This window comes from Alnus glutinosa, chromosome 7 (genome assembly GCF_958979055.1).
Source record: "Alnus glutinosa chromosome 7, dhAlnGlut1.1, whole genome shotgun sequence".
In the NCBI taxonomy this organism is placed as follows: Eukaryota; Viridiplantae; Streptophyta; class Magnoliopsida; order Fagales; family Betulaceae; genus Alnus; species Alnus glutinosa.
The window spans coordinates 2,013,985-2,037,606 of NC_084892.1; the positions used below are offsets into that span (position 1 = coordinate 2,013,985).

Below are 23,622 nucleotides of genomic sequence, written 5' to 3' on the forward strand. Positions count from 1 at the left end.
AGATGTGAAAGTAATAATATATATGGTTAAGGAACGACGAGGCCCTCCTCCCTCTTCCTTTTTTTTTTCTCCCCCTCTCTCTCTCTCTCAAATTAAATGCCAAAATTTACCATGTCTCCCTTTTTTTCACTGGCCCATTCCTGATAGCTTCTTCTTCTTCTTCTTTAATTTTAACCCTATATTAATTGTATATGATTTCTAATTCGATTGCTCACCCATATTTTGTGTTATATATATATATAAAGCTTTGACTAACCTCATGTCAAGCTTGTCAACCAATGAAAGTAGCTGACCACTTCCTTGAAGTGGCCCAAATTCCCCTTAAAGGGTGAGGGATCGTCAGACTACCCATTTCACTGCCTTGAACGTGATTGGCCCACCTCAAGCATCCCTTTGGGGCGGTTGATAAATTCTTTTAGTTTTTAGTTTTTTTAGTGCTTATATATGATTGAACTCAAATCATTCATTTTGAATATATAGATGGTCTAAATTGAGTGAACTATAGGCCTTTGCAATTTCATCTATCAATTGGTCTAACAAGTTCAACTATTTCTGATACATGCTAGCTAACTTGTTGGCCGTTTCATAGAGGACTATCTGTATTTCGATCAAACCATGTCAATAATTTGATTATGTATATATATATATATATATATGCTATATATGCGTCTGTCTTCTTCAAAAAAATAATGCTCTTGTTTAGGGTTTTTTTTTTTTTTTTTCAGTTCTTATTTATTGCATTATATTTTTGTTTTGGTTTTGTTGTTGAGGAGCATGTCCATTTTTTTTTTCGGTTTTTTTACTCCTTTAACCCTTTCCCAATATTGCTAAAAAAAAAAAGTTATTGTTTGGAATTTTAATCTTTGGAAAATATTTGGAATATTATAATTTTTTAGTATAATTTCTATACCAATTCATGTGTCAATAGTTTAATGGTGAAAAAATTAAATAACAAAATTTAACAGGTAAGTTTAATTATTTAACTACAAACATAATAAGTGACCAATAGACTAACACGTCAATTTATAAAAATCTTATAATAAAAGTTACAATATCATTCTTCATTTTTTGACTGTGACGCTAATTTTAATGACTTGATACCTATCGGTATCAAGGCCCTAATCAAATTTATTGTAACTAGCTCTTTTAGATATTGTTATGTTCATATTTATTTTGTAATTTGGGAATTATTAAAATTTAATATTAAATATTTTGTTATATCAACATCAACATTTATTACATTTAATATATATATATATATATATATATATATATATATATATATATATATATATATATATATTATTCATTAATCTGATAAAAATATGAATTATATATAAATTTTTCTCTTTAAATAATATAAAAATAATGATTTCAGATTTGTCACCGTGTCATCTGCTTTTTCCTTTTCTCCTGGGCCCGAGATCTCTGTGATTGGTCCCTTTTGCGATTGCCTTTTTCTTTTTCCTTGACTCGATATAATACTGACGTGACGTGGCAACCGTGTCTGCACTACAGAGTACAGAGTCCCATATCCAAAATGCAACTCCACTACCTTTATTCCCTTTCCATTGGCCAGCGATTTAGCTTCGCCCCCAAGGCAACCAACAGTAAAACCGGCCAAGACAGACAAAAATATCTAGCGCGAGACTGGGCCCCATCTATTCCCGTTCATACTCAATCAGAACCCCACGAACGACACCTCTCTCTCTCTCTCTCTCTCTCTCACCCTTCAGCGAGGGAAACTGCCAGAAAACCCCTGAACATCCCAAAAGGTCGGCGCTCTCTCTGGCTCAACAACTTGTCCCAAAACCCAGACGTAAAATCAATGGGCCGGCACGAACAACGACACAACCCTGGTCGTCGAATTAGAAGACGAGGTCTAAGCAGAGGCGAACCTCCTCCACCGCCTTGAATCTCTTTCAAGATTTTTTTATCGAACAGTCTGTCGGCATAAACCCCCCAGTCCCCCTTATTAAACCCCTCTACAACCCTCATTTGCTCATTTATCTCACCCACCACACCATTTCATTTCTCGTACATTAACGCACAAACAAACCCAGTCTATCTCTCTCTCTCTCTCTCTCTCAGTCTCCTATAACAACCTTATAGATGAATCCAGAAGACGAACACTTGCCAAATTCTCCACCTAGAACTCCTACGGAGTCGAAGGGTAAAGCTCCGGTCGTCGAAACGTCGTCGTCTGGTTCATCCGAGTTGGAGTCCGAGACTATTGGGATCCGGCTCTCCCCGATACAACCCGAAACAAAGTCGCAACCGTTCTCGCCCGGGTCTTTCTTCATGGACACCACGGCTAGTTTCTCCATGCAGAACATTGGGATCTCGGGCCCTCCTCCTCCAATGGACCTCGAAGCCTTCTCAACCATAAACCTATCACCGCCTTTAGCCGAAACAGCGCGAACCATACCGGCGAGTAGTACAGGAGGAGGAAGAGACTCGGAGAGTATCGGCGTGCCTCAGCCGCTCGAGTGCTTGCAGGGCAATCTGATACCACCGTTTCTGTCGAAGACGTTCGACCTGGTGGACGACCCGGCGCTCGACCCGATCATATCGTGGGGACCCACTGGAGAGAGCTTTGTAGTGTGGGACCTGGTGGACTTTGCGAGACTCGTCCTGCCTCGGAATTTCAAGCACAACAATTTCTCCAGCTTTGTCCGCCAGCTTAATACTTATGTGGGTATCGCTGTAACACCACTTGTTATGGCTGGTGTGATCTGTACGTAACATCGTTTTTCTTTGTTTTATGTATCGTTTTTGTTTGTTCTTTTTGTAGTTGTAATTTTCTCTCTTCTTTTGGGGTAGTTTTGTTTTTGTTTTTTATTTGATGTTAATCGTGATTTCGATGCTCTACAATTTTAAATAAATTTGAGTTTCTCAAATTATGTGAATTGAAGTCTTTTTTTCCGTTGAATGATGTAAAAAATGTTATATATTAAAGATATGTCATGTTATCGAGGCAACAAAAAAAAATAAAAAATTGCAAAATGCTTTTTCTTCACTCTTGAAGAGACGCTTATTTTTTACTAAACCAAAAGACAGTTTTTTGCTCAAAACTTTTATACGACATAAAATGTAAGAACATGATAAAAATATACTCAATTCTCATCATTAACATTTTACATTTTTAATATGTAGCATTTTTCATGTCATTTGATGCATGAAACGATTTAAATATAATTCACATAATTTGAGAATCTCAATTTTTTTTGAAATTGTAGGGAACCTGATACATTTCTGAGTTCTTTTCCTGATTTTGGGTTGTAAATAATTTCTTAATGCATGTAGTGTCTCGCATTTAAATATGGCCTGTGCTTTGAGCTGGTAAAATGTTGGAAATGTGGTGTCCTTGTGGTGTCTGATTAATCTTTTGTGATTTCGATTTGTTCATTGTTACGGGTGTATGTGTACTGTTGAACTATATGAGACAAAAAGTTATCTTGAGGTTTACTTTCTCGATCGACTGGAGACCACGCCTCATGCGGCGGAGGTCACTAGTTCGAATCTCTTCTTCTCCCTCCTCTTGGGGTTGTTGCGGAGTGGGATGTTGATCTTCTGCAGGTAGAGTTTCAGGTTCATTGAAACATCTGTTTTTGTCCTAGTTAGTCAAGATACTGCATGTTATCATCTGACCCCTCCTTTTGTGTTTAGAGAAGGCAATTTTATGATTTTACAGATTATATAGGGCAATTCGGCTTCTTCTATGTGTTAAAATCGATGGCTTTGGATTGTACTCTGTGATGAACTATTTATGATGATAATCATCATATCAAAAAATCATGTTCCATGTTAGGCTTGACTTTTCTTTTTGTGAAATTTAATACGTTGAAATGTTGAATGTCTTAGTAAATGATAAGAGGTTATTCCTTCATCGGCTCGTAATTAGGGTTGAGGGGCTGTATGTTTTAAGCTTCTCACCGCAACAAAAAGAAATATTCCCCTCTGAATGTGTAGCGGAGTGGGGAGTTCATCTTCTACAGGTAGAGTTTCAGGTTCATTGAAACATCTGTTTTTGTCCTAGTTCGTCAAGATACTGCATGTTATCATCTGACCCCTCCTTTTGTGTTTAGAGAAGTTGTTTTTATGATTTTACAGATTATATAGGGCAATTCGGCTTCTCCTAAGCGTGAAAATCAACGGCTTCAAATTGTATTGTTTGATGAACTATTTATGATGATAATTATCGTATCTATATTTTGTTTTCTAAACTTGTTAGTCTTCCCTATTCATTTTGAAAATGACCCTGGTTACTGTATTCAGGGGTTCCGCAAGATTGATACCGACAGGTGGGAGTTTGCCAATGAAGCTTTCCAGCGAGGGAAGAGACATCTGTTGAAGAACATTCAGAGGCGCAAATCAACTCATTCCCAGCAGAATGGGATCTATGTTGGGCCTTCTACCGAAGCAAATAGGCCTGCTCTGGAAGATGAGGTAGAGAAGCTGAGGAAGGAGAAGAGTATGGTAGAGAAGCTGAGGAAGGAGAAGAGTATGATGATGCAGGAGGTTGTTGAATTGCAGCAACAGCAGCAGGGTACCTTTCACCATATGGAATCAGTGAACCAGAGGCTCCAGTCTGTAGAGCAGAGACAGAAGCAGATGTTTTCTTTCGTGACAAAGTTGCTGCAGAACCCAGCATTCATATCCCAGCTTCAGCAGAAGAAGGAACAGAGAGAAATAGGTTCTCCACGAATGAAGAGGAAGTTTGTCAAGCAGCATCAACATGAAATGTGTAAATCGGATTCTTCCATGGAAGAGCAGGTTGTGAAGTACCAACCAGATTGGAGACAACTCATTATACCTTCTGCGGCCCCGGATTTTTCTCCAGATCCTGTTGAACAATCGGAGGATTATTTCTCACAAGGTATGGTTACTATGATAGAACCAATTGGCTTAGGTGCTGAAAACATACCACTTCCATCAGATGAATTAGCTGTAGTGCAGGGATTTACCAATACCCCTGAGCAGGTGGGAGAAGGGTCATCAAGGCTGGGGTCTGAAGATCTGAAAGGAAAGAATTTCATGAGCCCGCAAGAAGAGGTTAATCCCAAGTATCTTGTCTCTTTCCCAGAAGAAATAGCGAAGGAAAAGGCTATTTCTGAGTTATCTCCGGGGATTGAAAGCATCATTAAACAAGAGGACACATGGAGCATGGGTTTTGATCCAAGTACCGCTATGCCTAGCTCTAGCAGCGAGTTGTGGGGTAGTCTAATCAACTATGAAGTTCCAGAGTTGGAAGTGACTAGCGGATTATCAGATGTCTGGGATTTAGGTTCACTGCAAGTGGCCGAAGGTTCAGGCATCGATAAGTGGACTACTGAGGAACCCGAGAGTCAAGATGGCCAACCCAAAGATGATATATCAGAAAATAGGGATCCATACGGCTTCATTTGCTTCTGAACTTGCTGCGCTTGCTGCCCTTATGGATCTGAATGATTTTTTAGTTGAACAAATCAGCATTGGACAATTTATTTGCAAATATATTGATTTAATTGCAGTGTTAAATTTTTTTTTTCTTGATTTTCAGCTTCCATTCAATTAAATTTTTACTTTTCTATTATGCTATTTAATTGTTTAATTTTTCTAGGTAGTTCTTGTCGATTTTTTTTCTTTCTTTGAGTGGATTATTTTATCTTATAATTTGCATTAGTATTGCTTGGTTTTCTTGCTGACAAATACTTTCTTGAGTCGTGACGAATGCAGGTATGTGAGTTTCATCGGGCTCGGTTGCATTTTCTACATTACCCTTTCTATCATGTATGGTCCAGATAAGATATCCTGTTCATAGAATTGGACTTTCTTGTTGCATAATCAGGTACTGATAAGAAACACCTGCGTGATTTGGCCTTTGCTTTCATTATGGGTGCCAATTGTTTGGTCTTTGGTAGTCGATCTTCATGGCTATCCCTTACTGGAGGCTTTTTTTTTTTTTGGTTGTTGAATGCAAGGACCTTTTTGATCTGGTAATCAAGCTATACTCTGCAGCCTTTTGCCTTTAGTTTTTAGTTTTCTGAAAAGAGGAAATATCAGAGTCTGTTTTTATGTTCAGAGATCATCAAATAGAACCTTCACCAAGAATATTTTTATCCTTTCTAGTCCTAGTAACCATTGCCTGGTCCAATATCATAAAACACCATTATTATTGATACTTGAACAAGTCTGTATACTTCAGTAGGGCGTGTTTATGTTTGATCAAGTTGCTAAACTTGATTAGAAGTGTCATGAGTAGTTTCTTGTTGGCTAGGCAGTCATTGCACTGACTTGTGAACATGTCTATTTTGCTCGGTCGAAAGTTCTGTTAATTACTTAATATATACCAAACAGAACAGAAAGTATATGAAAGATTCAATACTGTTGTGTGATGTTGTGATTCATGACATCAAAACTTAATAGTTGCCTAATAGGCCTCTGCAATTGCAAGCTAACTTGAATTTGCGTATACTTCATGCAGAATTTGAAGACTTCTTGGTGCTTGCTTGACGGCACTAATCAAAGCATCAATTCTTGGAGCAAGTTTGGGTCAGCCAATCTGCTGGGTTCTTTAGCATATCTTCTAATTCGGCGCACTTCAACATCTTCTTTTCAAATCAAGGTTACTTCCTGGTCCTACTTAATTTTTTCCTGCATATAAATTGATATATGCTGGGCTTATGGGCCAGGAAGCCCACATAATCGAAGCACCAAACCCATATAACCGAAACATGAACCCACTGACCCGAGTTCACCCAATAGTTGAAACACGGGATTCTCTCCCACATCACTTGGCCATTTTTGTGCCATTAGGGCCATGTTTATCACCAATCCACGAATCTAAAGTATAGAGTGCACAATAATGTGAATAAACGTGAGATGAGCTACCTTTAAAAGGATGATCATATAGTAACTGACGGTGAGCAGTTGATGGCAAGTCATTATAAAAAGAAACCCACAACTAGGTTAAATGAACTTTTGGTCTCTTTTCAAAATTTTGTAATGTTTTTATTCTAAGCTATTCTTTAAACACTTTACACACTTTACTAACTTAACATCGGAGTCATCCCTTAGTAGCCACACCGGCAAGCTCTTTTGCTTATTTTTCTCCTCTTTTTGCAGGTGTTTTCAATTGATATTCAAACACAAGGAAAACTGTTCTAATGTCTTACCTTCAATATCTTACAACTACTTTGTAAGATAATCTTTCTGCGGTTGGCAATGTTGCAAGCTGATTGCTAACACATTATGAGCTGCAAATTTTGAATTAAAAGAAACTTTAGATATAGTGGAGGAGACGTCTATAATTTGCCTGCAAGCGAAGGTCGATGTGCTTGGACAATGGCAGTTTGCCTTAAGGCTAAGGCTGATTTGCTCGGTCATTTACATTTGTGGAATTCTTGATTTATTAAAATAGGACTGCGAGACAGAAGTGGAACATGCATTAGTTCACCTCAGCAGCTTGTAAGGTGAGCTATCTAAGGGAGTTGAAGTATTCCTATTAGTTTTAGGGCAAGTTATGAAGGTCATTAATAGCCTTTCTTTCCGCACCATAAAACTATTTAGCTAAAATGGTCACATTGATCAATGACACGGTCCTACAAAGTGAACCCTATTGAGTCGGTCATGACAGTCATTAAGGTCATGGAAGTCAAGCACAATGTTAATGCTGCCATGTCACATCAATAATTACAGATGCATGACACCTCTCACAAACATTCTATGCCTAACCCCTAACCCTCCAGCTTACCTTTGCGCACAGGCATATAATACTAAATCGTCTTTTCTTTGGCAGGTAAATTTTCATGGTCTTGAAGCAAATGAAACCATCCGTGGATTCTGACAACCAATGGGTACTAATGTAAGGCTGTATCTTCTTTATGTTGTAAAAGAAACACCCTTCCGGGGCCTTCCCCTCCCTCACCCAGAAACAGGGGAAAAAAAGGGAGGCAGTGTCAATATAAGTAAGCTAGTAGTGATTTTCTTAAAATATCTTTTAATAAGAATTTGGTCGGTTTTTGAAAGTAGACATATACTTCATGCAGAATTTGAAGACTTCTTGGTGCTTGCTTGACGGCACTAATCAAAGCATCAATTCTTGGAGCAAGTTTGGGTCAGCCAATCTGCTGGGTTCTTTAGCATATCTTCTAATTCGGGGCACTTCAACATCATCTTTTCAAATCAAGGTTACTTCCTGGTCCTACTTAATATTTTCCTGCATGTAAATTGATATATGTTGGGCTTATGGGCCAACAAGCCCGCATAATTGAAGCACCAAGCCCATATAACCGAAACATTGACTCACTGGCCTAAGTTCACCCAATATTTGAAACACGGGATTCTCTCCCACATCACTTGGCCATTTTCATGCCATTTGGGCAATGTAACCAATCCACAAACCTAAAGTATAGAGCGCACAATAATGTGAATAAACGTGAGATGAGCTACCTTAAAAAGGATGATCGTATGGTAACCGACGGTGAGCAGTTGAGAGCAGGTCATTATAAAAGGAAAGGCCTCTTTTCAAAACTTTGTAATTTTTTTATTCTAAGCTATTCTTTAAACACTTTACTAACTTAACATCGGAATCATCCCTTACTAGCCAATCCGCAAGCTCCTTCGCTTTTTTTTTTCCTCTTTTGCAGGTGCTTTCAATTGATATTCGAACACAAGGAAAAATGTTCTAATGTCTTACCTTCAATATCTTACAACTACTTTATGAGATAATCTTTTTGGGGTTGGCAACGTTGCAAGCTGATTGCTAACACATTATGAACTGCAAATTTCGAACTAAAAGAGACTAGATATAGTGGAGGAGATGTCTATAGTTTGCCTGCAAGCGATGGTGTGCTTGGACAACGGTAGTTTGCCTTAAGGCTAAGGCTAATCTGCTCGGTTGTTTACATTGGTGGAATTCTTGATTTATTGAAATAGAACTGCCAGATAGAAGCTGAACATGCATTAGTTCACCTCAGCAGCTTGTAAGGTGAGCTATCTAAGGGAGTCAAAAGTATTCCTTTTAGTTTTATGGCAAGTTATGAAGGTCATTAATAGCATTTCTTTCCGCACCTTAAAACTACTTGGCTAAAATGGTTGCATCGATCAGTGACACGGTCCTACAAAATGAACCCTTTTGAGTTCAATGTGAAAGTCGGACATAATGTTGATGCTGTTATGTCAATTCAATAATTAGAGACGCATGACACCTCTTGCAAACATTCTATGCCTAACCCTCCAGCTTACCTTTTGCGCACAGGCATATTATACAAACCAAACTTTTTTTTGTTTTTGATTATTAGGAGGGGGAGGGGTAGTTGAAGCCTGAAGGGCACATGCCATTTATTTTCTCAGGCTTAGATAATATGAATTCATGATTTGAATGTGATTGGGATATCCCATCTGCACAAAAATGTATCAAATTTCCATCGTCTTTTCTTTGGCATGTAAATTTACATGGTCTTGAAGCAAATGAAACCATCCGTGGATTCGGACAACCAATGGGTACTCGCATTAGTAAGGTTGTATCTTCTTTATGTTGTAAAAGAAACACCCTTCCCCACGCACACCCAAAAACAGGAAAAAAAAAAGAAAAAGAAAAAGAAAAAGAAAAAAAAAAAGGAGGCAGTGTCAATATATATAAGTAAGCTAGTAGTGATGTCTTAGAATATCTTTTAATAAGAATTTGGTTGATTTTTGAAAAAATAAAAAAAGTAAGGCTATATAAATAATTGAGTAAATGATAATTTCCACTCTAAGAAAGTAGACATATACTGGACATCCAAAAACGAGAGATTTATAATAATTAATAAAAGCTCAATGAAAATTCCCGTAACTCCTCAACAGAGTGAATTTCCAACCTGGGTTCAGGACCTTCAGGTATGCTCACCTTACCAGCAAACTTGAACCAAAAAACAAAAACAAGGTAGAACAAGGTAGAAGCTGAACTTGCACATATGGCAATTGTACAATGCGCCTTCCAACATGCTTCATTAGCCCAAATATTTAAGCATAACAATAAAAACCCAAAAAAAAAGGGGGGGAAAAAATAAATGCGTTTCACATCCTACAAATAAAACATATAACTCATCCTACAGTTAAAATAAAATATATTTTATAAGGAAATGAATCTAAGAAACAATTAAGGAAAGATATCTCATGTCTCTTATGTCCATTTCACCCTTAGATTTCCTCTCAATCAAAGAGAACATGGGCCAAAAATCACTGAGGGAGAGTTATGTTGAATTTTCTCTCTGTTTTTTTGATGCATGCCTGTTTTCCGCATTTTTCAACTTGGCTTCACGGCGCTCTCTCTTCACACCTTTTGCTAAGTTAGGTAGAGCGACATCTCCAACCTAAATCCCAAGATAACAAAAACAAAAGGAATCATATCAATATCAATGGTACAACAAACAATCACCAAATTGTAGTAAACAGTTAGAGAATAACTGAATAAAACTAAGGCAGAGTTTACATATAATGGGATAACTCTAGAAATAGTTAAATACCCCATAGTTAATGCAATAGCTGCTAGATGAATAAACATTCTCCTTACCTTCTGATCTGGCATATATATCTTCCCGATCTTGCCCTGTATTTCATCCTTGCTAACATTTTTCACCTGCAAAAAACAGAACACAATCCAAACATGTTACTTCTCTCCTTTCAGAAAAATAAATTACAAAGGTTTAAGGGAGTATTTAGTCGACCTTCTTCTTCGGCTGTTCCCTGGTTGTTTTCATGGCTTCTTTCCTTAGGCTGTCATTAGGAAGACGATGCCGGCGTACCACAAAATCCATGGAGGGACCAACTTCTTCCAGTTCCATCCTCGGTACTTTTGTGCCAGACTTTTTTAGCCGCAGACCACAGTGAGAAAGAAACACCCTATTTGAAGATATAGCTGTACATACATAGGCATGGTCTACGCCCACAAGATTTAAGTTCTCCACAACCTGCATGTATGAAACCATGATTTTTCTTAATATAGCAGAGTCATAACATAAAGATGCACAAACTGCAAAGGGCTGCAGAAATGCACCTCTCCCCGCAACAGATCGAGCAAAACTTCCTTCAAATGTTTCAATTCTTCTACATTCTCGAATGCTTCCCCAATAAAAGCAATCAAAGGTTTTGAGCCAATCTGTGGAGCTAATTTCTTGTCATATTTGAATGACTCTATCGGCCTGAAATTTTCAACCCCAACCTCCACAAGATCATAGATGTGGTGGTCGTAAGTTCTCCCCATAACAAGATTATTAGGCCGCTTCTTTGAGTGAGAACCAAACTGCATTTTATAACAAATTAGATACATAAAAAAAGATGCTCAGTAACAATACAATTGATCTCCAGTAGGGTAAACAATCATTACAGCATTTCCACTTTGGACGTCTTATTTTCATAGGAGCAGCAGACAGTTTTCAAAAGAGGGCGAGGGTGAAATTAAAAATATGGAACATCAAATTGTGTCGTTCATAAATAGAATTTTTCTACGAACCACAAAAATGTGAAACTGTGTTACTAGGTATTAAAAGAGTAAGGTTTGCGTCCTGTGTGCACGGAACTCAAGATGGTGGTGTGCCATCAGTAATTGGAGCTTGTGTCGCACAGGACATAAACCAAAGCCGATTTAACAAATCTACAAGAGAAATACGTACTTCAATATCTCAAATCACGTCTAATGAATACAGAAGTTTCATATTGTCTTATTTTATGAGATCAAATAAATGCTACAGCACCACAAACTCCAACTCAAAACATACAAAAACATTCTAAATTAGACATGTTAAAACATTCTAAATCAAATAAAATTAATCCCATGAGCAAGAACTTAAAAGACCCATTTGATCAATACCTTATTTTAACAAATTCCAACAAACCAAAATGACCCGCCCGCCCCCCCCAAAAAAAAACTTACCACGAAAATGCTACAATCGGTTCTTTGAGAAAGGAACTCCAAAGAGGTCTCACCGCCGCTCTCAAAGGGCTTGATATTCTCGTTCTTGCGGCTGAACTTGACGGAGCTGCCCCTCTTCATGTGGTAGATTTCCGTCAACACGGCGTTCAGTACGCCGCTCGTCTTTGTGCCATGAAGTATCAGCGTCTTCTTGCCCGTCTCGACCTGAACAAATAAATAAAAAATTGTTACTTTCAATGGAATATACAAAGGCTTGATTTTCATATGTTTTTCCGTAGAGAATTGTGGAGCTCACGAGTTTGGGTGCGCGTTTCTCGAGCGCCCTTCTGGCCCTTCCTGACTTCGGGGTTTTTACTCCAAACATGATTGGCTTCAATGGAAACCGAAGCAAGGCAGAGCTTTGCTTAGTAGCAGTTTTAGAGGACGCTAGGGTTTCTTTGGGGTAGTTGATGGGGGTGGCCACTTGGGGGTTTAGCGATGGTCTAGAATTGTATGGGCTTAGACTAGTGAATTGGGCCTTGGCCTGGGCCATAAATTGGATAGAGGCCCTCCAATTCGATCCAGATCGTTAATTCAAAATGAATAGCCACGCCATTATTAAAATAAATAAATAAAAACTAATGGGCTTCTTTTGATTTTTTTTTTTCGTTTTTAATATTTTATTTTAGACTTAACTTGGAACTTGGAAAGCCTGGACATCAACAATCACCGGCGGACCCAAGAAAAGTTAGCCCATAAACTCAAAAGCACCAATCATGGATTTACTAATCATCCAAGAGATTTGAGAGACTCTTAGAAAGCCCGATCACCATTGGACAGAAAAGAGGGCCCATCCTTTAGGAACAGCCCAGCCAGCTTACACGCATCACAAGGACCCGAAAGCCTCAGACAGCCAGGCGACGGACAACCGACATCCTTAGACCCGAATACACCCCTGCTCAAGTACGACCCCCTACACACGATTTTTTCATGGCTAGCTCACTCAAGTTTCAACCATCCATGGCCTATAAAATGAAATGAGTCATCACCAGGCATACACAAACTATCTTTCTAAGGAGAGCCTCTACTAATTTGGGCGTCATAGTCTATTCGGTTCTCTTTTGGGTCCAATGGAGAGCCCAGATATCAACAATCATTGGCAAGCCCAACAAAAGTTAGCCCATAAATCCAAAAGCTCCCATCTCAAAATTCTCATGAATAGATTCACTAATTATTCAAGATAATTTACAGACTCGTGGAAGGCTAGATCACCATTGGGTCCAAAAGATGGCCCATCCTTCATGAAAGCCCAGCCAGCTCCCTGGCATCACAAGGACCCGACAACCTCAAACAGCCTGGTGATCCGACAACCGGACATCCTCATACCCGAATACACCCTCGCCCAAGTACGACCCCCTGCATATAATCTTCTCATGACCAGCTCAATCAATCACCTACTTAGGGCCTATAGAATGAAATGAGGTCCCACCAGGTATACACAAACTATCTTTCTTAGACTTATCCTTTCTTAGAGATAGCCTCTACTAATTTGGGTGTAAGAATCTCTCCAATTCTCCGGACCGGCGGACTTTTGACGATATTTTTATTGTTTTGTAAAGTTCCTCCTTGAAAGGCGGTTTGAAGTTATTATGGAGTGATTCGTGCATCAACATAACTCAATCTAGATGATTTATTTTGAATGAATAATCTAAATTATTAGAATTGCAACGGACCTCACTCCACCTTAATTTCTTATAATTTGGACAAACATTATACATGCATGAGGATGTGCTTGACTAATAAAAGAAGGGAATGCAATTTTATTCTTCATTATATTGCTTGTGAATTCATTTAATTTTATGAATTAAATTGAGTTTCTGTTATCTTTAATACTTTCTATGGTTCAAATTTTTATCCAAACAACAAATGTAGTAATAAACTTATATTACGTATAATATAAATAGTCTCTAAGAGGTAGCTCAATTGGCTGAGAACCACGGTTTATGAAGTGGAGGTCACTAGTTTGAATCCCCCATCCTTCTCTTATGTGAACATGTTAAAGAAAAAAAAAAAATTATAACATAAGAGATTGGCCTTCCTTTTTCCCTCCCTTTTAATATTGTGAGTTTATGAGTACCAAACAATAGATTTTTAGTAGGAGACCTTTTTGTCCGACTATTTAAGCAAACTAACTATATAATTTTATGTCTTATGGATTGTAGTTTAAATATTTTTATTTTATAAGAAATAACAAAGTTATAGGAATAAAGTCTCGGATTCAGGTGAATTCTTAAAAATATGGATATGGTTTGATAACGGTTTAGAGAAGATTTTTTTTTTTGGTCGGCTCTATATTTCAAAACTATTTTTGTATTTTAAATTGTTTGTTAATAATTTTAAGAAACGCGTGGTTTTGGTTGCTAATGCTTTTTAGATTTTTTTTTTTTTTTTAAAAAAAATAATAAAATTTGACGTGACATAAAAATAAAAGTAATTTTTGAGTGTTTTGTGTTTTGGGTTGTTTGTTAATATTTTTATTTTAAAAAGTAAAAGTAAAAGAAAAAATTAAAAGTATTAATAAACAAAGCTACAAATTAATTTTAAAAATAAAAAAGTATTTTCAAAGTCGTTATCAAATAAGAGATAATATTGCCTTGAAAAGGCAACATAGTTAGTTTAGAAGTAAAAAAGAATAGGTATCCAATCAAAGAATCAAACCCCCTATACTCCCTTAAAAAAATTAAAAATAAAAAATAAAAAATCAAAGCACCTTTACGGGTCAAGAATATGGTTACCATAGCTGGCTACTATGACGATAACGTGAGTTGTAAAGACGACTCTCGGCCGTAAAAGGTCCAAGGCAGCTGTCAATGATACCAGCCCACGAGCCCAGTGTGGGGTTAAACAACCAAACCAGCCCATGTCTAAACTTGGCCCACATACAACTGAACGAGCCCACAAGCCATCTCTTTCGACCCCTTGACGGTCCCAGACATCGAAAGCTACATATACCCCTCGCCAATTATTACAATATAAAAAAGAGAGAACCCCTTGCCCCTCTTTTCCTCGATTCATGATCTTCAGCTCGCACTCCCAGCCGAGCTTTTCAGTCTCTCTTATCTCACACTCTTCTCCTTCTCTCTAACCGTTTCTTATCTTCCCTATCAAACCCTTCCACTAATACCAATCTCCAATCATTTCAGTTTCTTCCTCAAATTCCTGTGCATGTATCAGAATTAGGGTTTTTGTTTTTTGTTTTTTGGTTTTTGTTTTTTCCCCTTCTGGCTTTGTACAATTTAGCCCTAGGGTTTTTTAATCAATGTTTTGACTCCTTGTTTGGAGCATGAAATTTAATGGATGTTATTGATATTTTTTGATATTTTGTACTGATGATATAAATAGGGGATTAGGATTAGGGTTAGGGTTCTGACTTTTGTATTGTATGGGAATGGAAATGGAGAGCTCGCGTAGATCCTTCGACAGATCGAGAGAACCGGGCTTGAAGAAGCCTCGATTGACTGAGGAGCTCGACCGTGGTCCAAACCAGAACCCGATCGGACGGCCTTTTGTGAGACCGGTGGTTGTGCATCCGGTGAGGTTCCGAGCGAGTGATAGGGATTCGGAGGGCAGCGACCGCGGGGGATATCAGCCGCAGCCGCCGCAGCATCAGGAACTATTGAGCCAGTATCAGACCGCGCTCGCTGAGCTCACGTTCAATTCAAAGCCGATTATCACTAACTTGACTATAATCGCCGGTGAGAACCTCGTTGCAGCGAAGGCGATTGCTGCAATTGTCTGTGCCAACATTCTCGAGGTGAACCCAAGTTTTTTTACCATTCTTTTGGTTATGGCGCCAATTTTTTGTTTGAATTGAATGTAAGGAATTTTGGGATAGAACGAGAAAAGAAAAACTCCATAGTAATAGATATAGGTAGAATAATGTTTTAGTGAAAAGTAGAGATAAAATTATATTGTAAGTGTAAGTTGGGTTTAATGGAATGCTTTTCGTTTTGAAGTAATAGCCCACACTGTCGTGGAGAAAGTGCTTGTCTTGGATGTGCCATGTGGAATGTTTATGTTGCTCACAAAGCCGTGGGTTCACTCCAAAACAATTCAATCTGTCTCGCAGCCTTTTCATTTGCTTTTTATTTTTTATTTTTTATTTTATAAATTTGAATGAATGGTGTTGATGTGAATTTCTTAGCTTTCTGTCCAGTGCGCTAGGTAATATTAATGGTGGTATTATCCATATTGCGTGTATTTATCAGATATAAGGAGTGAAAGAGATGAGAGTGTGTATGGTTTGGTTGTTTCAGTGAAGCCTTGGGCTGCAATTAACTGTGACGAGAGGATTGTAAGCTGTATCCATATAATTTTCTCCAATTCCACCTGTTGTGTAATGTGCTGCCTCTGTTAAATTAATGACCCCAAGTTGGGCATCTGATAGGTGCATGAGAATAGTGTGTATAGTGAGCAGTTTTACAGGAACCTTTTCAATAAAAGTGCATACGGATAGGGCCAACATTCTGCGCAAACATGGCTATTGTTGAATATGTCTTGTACCTGGTTTGGGACCAAATCGTTTTTTTTTTCTGTCCTTATATGAGTTTTGCACAAAATGCTACATGGCATTCTGTCATTTTTATTTTATGATTCCTTTAACCAAGAATAGTACAGCATTGCTTCCTGGCAATAGAACAAAGCAGCTGACCACAGCAATTTTATCACATTTTAGGTCTTGCTTTTACTTAAATGTTGATTGTGTTCCTTGTCCTGATTAGGGGACTATATACCCAATGGATTTAGTTGTTCTATTTAATTATGATGTTATATACCCTGAGAGAGATTTAATTTGTCACAGATGCAATTATGCTCAGTAATTTTGTTAAGGTAAATAAGGATAGTTGTGTAAAAACGATAAAATAAGACAGTGTCATTCTTTTGATGAAGATCTACTTGGATTGATGGGCATTTCGTATTTTTATTTTTATCCTGTTAATTCAAAGATTGAGGCAATATTGAATCTGCTTGCAGCAGTCGTGCTCAAGCCTAAGATATACCTCTTCTCATGATAAGTGATGAAGTAAACCAATTGCTTAATGATGGTCATGTAACAGAGTTTGCATTTGCGGAATTAGTACAGAATCCAACATCTTATAACGTTCTTAAATTTAATTCTTTGTTTTGGGGCTTCTACCATCCTCCCCCCCCCCCCCCTCTCACAAAAAAAAAAAACCCAGAAAAGGGAAAACCCATGCTGCAGCTATATGTTCAAGTACAGAGTCCGCTGTTGGGATGTTGCTTTTGATACTACATTATGTGGAAGTGGTTGAAGACAGGTTGTATGGGTACTTTTTAATATTACATGAAGGAGCTGGAAGAAATTGGACTTGTTCCTTATGATGAGGAAATAAAATGGGATGGCTAATTTTTCGTTAAGTACGGATATAAGGAAAAAAACATCAAAACACATCTCAGATGAAGTTAGTTCTAAGTAAAAGTGATACTGAAAATTGCTTTAGTGGGAGGGATAAGAATTAATTGTTGACGTGGTAGATCTTTATGGACAGGTTATATAGTTGGGATATTTCACAAGATTTGGTATTGGGAAATCTTTTTACTTAAATTGGTGTCTGGTAAGGGTTGCAATTTGTGATCCTGGTTTTTGGAGAAAGTTGAGAGGTTTGGTGTTTCTTTTAATTGCTCTTAAAGACCTCCTTATTGTCAAACCTCTTAAATTCTATGCCTAATTTTATTGATATGTAAGTGTTGAGAACTTCAATCTTAGCTGCCCTGGTGGTCTTGGGGAATAATGGGTTTATGAAGGTGTGGTAGTACCTGCTCTGTGTTTTTTGTTGATCTAGTTTTCACTTGGCTTTAATGGATTCAAATAGTCAGAGGTTTCAAGCTTCTTCCTCCTTTTATTTTTTTTTGGGGGGGGGGGGGGTGGGGGGTGTTCTGGCTTTAGACCCACAGTTATTCTAGTCGCTTATTTGTTTGAAGAAAATTTCAGTATATTATAACTAATCATAAGTTAAAACTTGCAGGTTCCTAGTGAGCAAAAGCTGCCTTCGCTCTATCTTTTAGACAGTATCGTAAAGAATATTGGTGGGGATTACATAAAATACTTTGCTGCCAGACTACCTGAGGTTAGATATTTATTCCTGTGTAACCTCTCTCAATGGAGATCTTTCTGGTTAAAACATGAGTGCCATGTACTATGTTTACTACTTACGTATTTAGGCACTTGTGCAAAAAGAAACAAAGAATTCTTGACAATTTTTATGTTGTGAAATTTCAGAGCTGGACTTTATCACTGTGAATTGTATATTTAGAGCAAAAGAGTCGTAGCTGTCCTTGCTTTTTTAATGCATTCATCCATTAATTATGGCCTGCCTCCCATCCAATAATAAACAGTTTGTGTTTTTTATTTTTTTCAGATGCAAGATTTTTATGCTTGATCTTTTATTATTTATTACTTGGTAGCTGCTGATTGTTTTATGCACTTCTAGGTTTTCTGCAAGGCATATAGGCAAGTAGACTCTTCTGTTCATCCAAGTATGCGGCATCTTTTTGGAACTTGGAAAGGAGTCTTCCCTCTTCAGGCACTTCAGATGATTGAGAAAGAACTTGGCTTCACTCCCATCGTCAATGGTTCATCTTCGGCAGCTACAACAACATCTAAACCAGATTCTCATTCTCAACGCCCACCGCATAGCATTCATGTAAATCCCAAGTATTTAGAAAGGCAGCGCCTTCAGCAGTCCAGCAGGGTATGTGGAATCATGTTTTAAGTTTAAATTTTTGAGTTAATTATTGTAATGCTGCCAAGATTTTCTGATGCATGTTTTTGGTCAATGTAACACTATGTTCAATTGTTGAGGGGAAGGTGTTAAAGGACCTATATCTAGCCTTCGCCTGCATTGATGTTATGCTGGATATTGTTTATTTTGAGTATTGCCTGCTGCATCTGAAATTTAAGGGTCACATTTTGATGTTATAAGTTTTTTTTTTATTATTTTTTTTAAATTTTTAATTTTTTTTTTATTATTTGATGATATTGTAAATGTTGCAGGGTGTTCAGCGTCCTAGTGTAGATGCACCAAGTGAACTTGTTCATGAGAAGAATATTGGTTCTCCATATGGAGACTATGAATATGGTTCTGATCTTTCAAGGAATTCAGGTTCGGGAGCTCGAAGAACTGGTGGGAGAATTGAGCAAGGGCATGACAAACCTTTGTATGGAACTGGAGTCAGTGTTGCAGAGACAGTATCTAGCCAAAAGAATGGTATCAATATCAAACATGGATTTCCAAATTACCGAGCACCCAAACCTGCATATGCTGATGCTCATCTAAAGCCAACACAGAATATTGCAAATAGGAGTGGCAGTGCGAGGTCTAGTAACTGGAAGAATTCGGAGGAAGAGGAGTTCATGTGGGATGATGTGAACTCCAGATTAACGGATCAGCATGCATCCAGTGTCTCTAATGACTCAAGCAAAGATCATTGGACTACTGATGATTCAGAAAAGCTGGTGAGTTAGGAAGATTGGGACTCTGAAAAATGAGTTTTGATTCAGCTTATTGATGCTTTTATTTGAGAAGTGATCTTTGGGTCCAAGGGAAACCCAAAAAATGGAAAAAGTTAAAAACTTAAATGCGAGTATTTACTATTTTTAGTTGGATGCAAATATTATATTTGCAGCCTCTTTCCAAAGAATTCCTTCTTTGAATCCTTTTATAGTTTCAGGTTGCTGGCAGAATATATATACCCCTTAACAGCACATGCGTGTAGAGTATTTTCTGTTCAGGGTACAATCTGTTTTTTTATTTTTTTAAACATTATCCGTCACTCGGCTATTATTTGATTACACACACTATAATTTTGATGCTTGTTGGGTTTGATTTTCAACTTAACATATTAAGTGGAAATCCTATTGACTTTTATTTTTGTTTTTGTTTTTTCTCAAATACCTTGGATGTCAATGACGACAACTTTATCTGGGGTCCATTGAACATAGGTGCATCAAGTGTTCCATGTACAAACTGCTTCTTTAGTGAAGGCTTGTGCTGTTGTGCATCATTTGCTTATTTATGTGTGGCAACTCTGTGGTTTCTTGAGTATTTTAATACTTTTGCTCAGGTTATTACTTTGGTCCTATGTAAGCATGGCACAACGTGTAATCCCTTGTAAAAAACATATTCAAATGCCATGAACCAAGTAGATAAGTTGCTGTTTGAAAGAAATTTCTTTTATAAGGAAAAAGTTTCAATAGAAATATGTGCCATGATTTGAATCTTTTAATTACTGTTTGAAGCCATTGGTCATAACGGAAAAATGTGGCAGGAACTTTCAGAAACCGTGTTATGGTCTAATGTCTACGCGATTGCACCCCTCATCTTGGAGTGAGGATATAATTTGAAGGGAATCTGGCCTTATATTTGTTAACCTTCTTTTTTCTTCCGCCCTGAAAGATTTGTACAAGTACTTCACAGCCCCAATCATATCACCAATTAGGGCTGACCCAAGTCCCTGTCTGGTTATCTTGGCAGAGGAAGAAAGATATGTCAGTTGTTACAAAATTTTGACATATGTTGTTCTCTACAAAAATGCAAAACTTGGGACCATCTAAGACACGAGTTATGACTAATAATTTGCCATGTGCAGGGGTTCGAATACCACCTTCGAAAACCACATAGTTTAGCTGATGTTGGGTCAAAGGTCAATAAGGAAGCTTCCAGCGATTTGCTATACAACGAACCAAAAGAGTCAACCCCTTTTGGGCACCGGATGTCACCATCTTGGACATTGCAAGAATCACATTCCATTGATGGGGTGATCCGTAATTCAGGCCATTCAGAAGGCTATGCCACCACTCTCAGCGGGTCATCGACAAGTGTTGCTTCTTCGCTATCAAGGATGGGAGGTCGACTGCAGATGCGGCCATCACATGTTGGAGCGTCAGGCTTTGGGGTTGTAACAAATGCTGTATTGGGGTCCTCTGGAACTGTAGGGCAGCAACGGTTTCAGTCTCTGGGAGCAGCATCACCATCTGCACAGTCACCCATGCGCCAGTATCCTTCGTCACCTTTGTTAGCAGTGCAACCTTCCCATCATCAATCACAAAGTTTGGCTGAGCAGGACCATCCACTGACTCAGTCACTGCCTCGGCCTGATTTAAAAGCTTCACAATTTTCAGGGCGGTTGAACGCGGGGCCTCTCAACCAATATACTCAGGACTCCTCACCTATTGAGCCTCCTATTATTCAGCTGGGACTCTTGCAAAAGTTGCAGCCTCGGGTTGTACGAGCTTCATCTCCTTCAGTGCCTTCTTTTCAACCAAGGCACCATGACCAGCAACAAACTGACTCTGCACAGGCTCAACCTTCTGGTGAGATTCTAAAGCCCATCCTGCCTCCTGTCTCAAATTTTGTAACTCCCTCAACAATGGGGAATTCTGCATCAGACCATTCAGATACTCTTGCTGCAGAATCTTCAGGACAATCAAGCACATCTAGTTTGTTGGCTGCTGTTATGAAGAGTGGAATTTTCTCTAGCAATTCAATTACTGCTAGCCTACCTAATCTGAGTGTCCAGGACATGGGGCAAGTTCCATCACAGTCAGGTATTCAGCCTCCCCTGCCAAGTGGGCCTCCGCCAACGCAGTTTACGTCCTCAGGGCCCAGTATTGTGTCAACAACTTCATTAAGTTCTTCCCATAATAACTCACCAGCTCCGGCAAATCTATCTCAAGGAAAGGTAGAACCGCCTCTGCCACCTGGTCCACCACCTTCATCTCTTGCAGGTAGTGCATCCACACAACCCTCAAGCGCTGTGAATGATGCCTCGAATCCAATTTCAAACCTTTTGAGCTCATTAGTTGCAAAGGGTTTGATATCGGCATCAAAGACCGAGCCACCGACTCCTGTGCCAACTCATATACCAAATCAGTCGCAAAACAAGAGCCTGGGTATTACTACCACTAGCTCTGTATCAGTTTCTTCTGTTCCCGATTCCTCAGAAACCCCTGTTTCAATTGCTAGGGATGAGGTATCTTTACCAGGACCTGCCAATGAAAGCTCTGTTGCGTTACCTCAATCCACCGCAGTGGAAATAGAAAACCTCATAGGTTTCAAGTTTAAGCCAGATGTCATCCGAGAATTTCATCCATCTGTGATCAGCGCACTATTTGATGACCTTCCATATCCATGCAGTGTTTGTGGTCTTCGACTTCAGCTTCAAGAGCATCTTGATAGACACTTGGAGTGGCATGCTCTTAGAAATCCTGAACCTAATGGTTTAATTAGTGGATCAAGGAGATGGTATGCAAACTCATGTGACTGGGTTGCTGGGAAGCCAGGACTTACATCTGGGGTTGTGTCTGCTGGTGTGGCAGACGAGTCTAGTAAGACAATGGTTGAGAGTGAGCCGATGGTTCCTGCAGATGAGAGTCAATGTGCATGTGTTTTGTGTGGGGAGGTTTTTGAAGATTTTTACAGTCAAGAACGGGATGAATGGATGTTCAAAGGAGCAGCCTACGTGACTATGCCATCTAGGGATGGTGAGATAGGAACTTCAAATGACAGTGCTGCCAAGGGTCCCGTTGTGCATGCAAATTGTATGTCAGAAAGTTCAAGTCATGACTTGGGAGTGGCTAGAGGTATCAAAATGGTAAGGCTCAATGTTCAATAAGGATGGACTGAAAGGATGTCATCAAGTATAACATCCAAGATATCATGTGCTGACATTGTGAAAGGATCAGACCCATTGTTGTCTCCCTTTTATTTTGTTTCTAATTGGTCGAGGGCTGTGACGGATCAATAGTTTGATCTTTCACTTCAGACCAGTGCAAATGGTGGGCCTGATCCTCTTTATGTAAAATGGTCAAAATGTCTTGTTGCTTCTCTCAGTTTCTCCATTTTGTGCTTTCCATGACTAATTGAACTTTCCAATGAATGGTTCATTCTGATGTTTGATTGATTGTAGTTCTCATCTTTTGACAGGAAAAGGATGTATAAACACTTTGAGGCGTTAGAGACTGTCTCTAAGGCAGATTCTATTAGTAGAGAAGCTGCTAGTGGAAATCCTGGTGTAATATACATAGCTTAAACATGCATGATCCTTGTATGGTAATTTAGTTGTGCCTCAAAATGGTGCTGAGTGCTGATGAATTGTTGTTCCTGCTCTCAATTTTTTTTGTCCGATTTAATTCATAGTTTGAAAGAAATAGATATGGTTGCCAGATAGAGTGCATTGCATCTCAAATTTCTTCAGTAACGTTTTGATGTGTTGTTCCTTTATTTTTCTGTTTTCGGATTTTGCTCAAGCGGGTGGCTCTTCACCTGATACGAGCATCTGATGGTAGCAACGCAAGGAAATGATTTCGACCCATGTCCATTCAATTTCAATAATGGGAGAAGGTCTCTGTATCATTTAAATAGTAATGAACTTGTCTCTTTTCCTTTTCTTTGTAGGGGTGGTTTTGAGCTCTGTTTCTTGAATTATATTGTTTCTCGTCTAATGGGACAATAATGGAGTATATATGTTGTTATTTTGTCAAGTAAAATAAACATTATGCTGTTTCTCATATTCAATTTGGAGAGCAAACTTCTTAATTGGCCTCTTAAATTGGTGTCAGATTACCCTTACTTTCTTATCTCTTGGATGTTGGTCTTTGTATTTCCCTTTTTCGGTGCTTAGGTTAACTTGATGGAATTCCTTACCGGAGGAGGAAAAGCTTGAAA

At 38.5% G+C, this 23,622-nt stretch overlaps 3 protein-coding genes across 6 annotated transcripts; 2 read left to right on the top strand and 1 right to left on the bottom strand.

Annotated features, from left to right (window-relative positions):
* Positions 1–1,637: 1,637 nt before the first annotated feature.
* On the top strand, positions 1,638–5,520 carry LOC133872288 (heat stress transcription factor A-3). The gene is made up of 2 exons (XM_062309765.1): positions 1,638–2,694; positions 4,279–5,520. Exons 1-2 carry the CDS (start codon positions 2,113–2,115, stop codon positions 5,413–5,415), a joined length of 1,719 nt encoding a protein of 572 aa, XP_062165749.1. The 5' UTR covers positions 1,638–2,112; the 3' UTR covers positions 5,416–5,520.
* A 4,388-nt stretch (positions 5,521–9,908) lies between these two features.
* LOC133874341 (ribosome production factor 2 homolog) lies at positions 9,909–12,350 on the bottom strand. Its single transcript, XM_062312237.1, has 6 exons — positions 12,192–12,350; positions 11,897–12,100; positions 11,021–11,266; positions 10,692–10,934; positions 10,538–10,603; positions 9,909–10,337 (listed from the first exon to the last, which is right to left on the bottom strand). The coding sequence occupies exons 1-6, from the start codon at positions 12,258–12,260 to the stop codon at positions 10,218–10,220; spliced, it is 948 nt and encodes a 315-aa protein (XP_062168221.1). The 5' UTR covers positions 12,261–12,350; the 3' UTR covers positions 9,909–10,217.
* Positions 12,351–14,924: 2,574 nt separating this feature from the next.
* On the top strand, positions 14,925–23,143 carry LOC133872456 (polyadenylation and cleavage factor homolog 4). 4 transcript variants are annotated; one of them, XM_062309961.1, is made up of 6 exons: positions 14,925–15,689; positions 17,923–18,024; positions 18,388–18,648; positions 18,951–19,412; positions 20,546–22,549; positions 22,882–23,143. In XM_062309961.1, the coding sequence occupies exons 1-6, from the start codon at positions 15,318–15,320 to the stop codon at positions 22,894–22,896; spliced, it is 3,216 nt and encodes a 1,071-aa protein (XP_062165945.1). In that variant the 5' UTR covers positions 14,925–15,317; the 3' UTR covers positions 22,897–23,143. The 4 variants fall into 4 exon arrangements, with proteins under 4 accessions (XP_062165945.1, XP_062165946.1, XP_062165944.1 ...); XM_062309962.1 differs by lacking the exon at positions 22,882–23,143 and having other exon boundaries at positions 20,546–21,269; positions 21,369–22,851; XM_062309960.1 differs by lacking the exon at positions 22,882–23,143 and having other exon boundaries at positions 20,546–22,851.
* The last annotated feature ends 479 nt before the right edge of the window (positions 23,144–23,622 follow it).

What these genes read in the sequence shown, in the direction of transcription:
- LOC133872288 (XM_062309765.1), top strand. Translation starts at nt 2,113, where the DNA reads ATGAATCCAGAAGACGAACACTTGCCAAATTCTCCACCTAGAACTCCT. An exon ending in TCCGCCAGCTTAATACTTAT is followed by an intron (nt 2,695 to 4,278) that starts GTGGGTATCGCT and finishes TACTGTATTCAG; the next exon opens with GGGTTCCGCAAGATTGATAC.
- LOC133874341 (XM_062312237.1), bottom strand. Translation starts at nt 12,260, where the DNA reads ATGTTTGGAGTAAAAACCCCGAAGTCAGGAAGGGCCAGAAGGGCGCTC. An exon ending in AGAAACGCGCACCCAAACTC is followed by an intron (nt 12,101 to 12,191) that starts GTGAGCTCCACA and finishes TTATTTGTTCAG; the next exon opens with GTCGAGACGGGCAAGAAGAC. An exon ending in CCGATTGTAGCATTTTCGTG is followed by an intron (nt 11,267 to 11,896) that starts GTAAGTTTTTTT and finishes TATAAAATGCAG; the next exon opens with TTTGGTTCTCACTCAAAGAA.
- LOC133872456 (XM_062309960.1), top strand. Translation starts at nt 15,318, where the DNA reads ATGGGAATGGAAATGGAGAGCTCGCGTAGATCCTTCGACAGATCGAGA. An exon ending in TTGCTGCCAGACTACCTGAG is followed by an intron (nt 18,025 to 18,387) that starts GTTAGATATTTA and finishes ATGCACTTCTAG; the next exon opens with GTTTTCTGCAAGGCATATAG. An exon ending in GCCTTCAGCAGTCCAGCAGG is followed by an intron (nt 18,649 to 18,950) that starts GTATGTGGAATC and finishes TAAATGTTGCAG; the next exon opens with GGTGTTCAGCGTCCTAGTGT.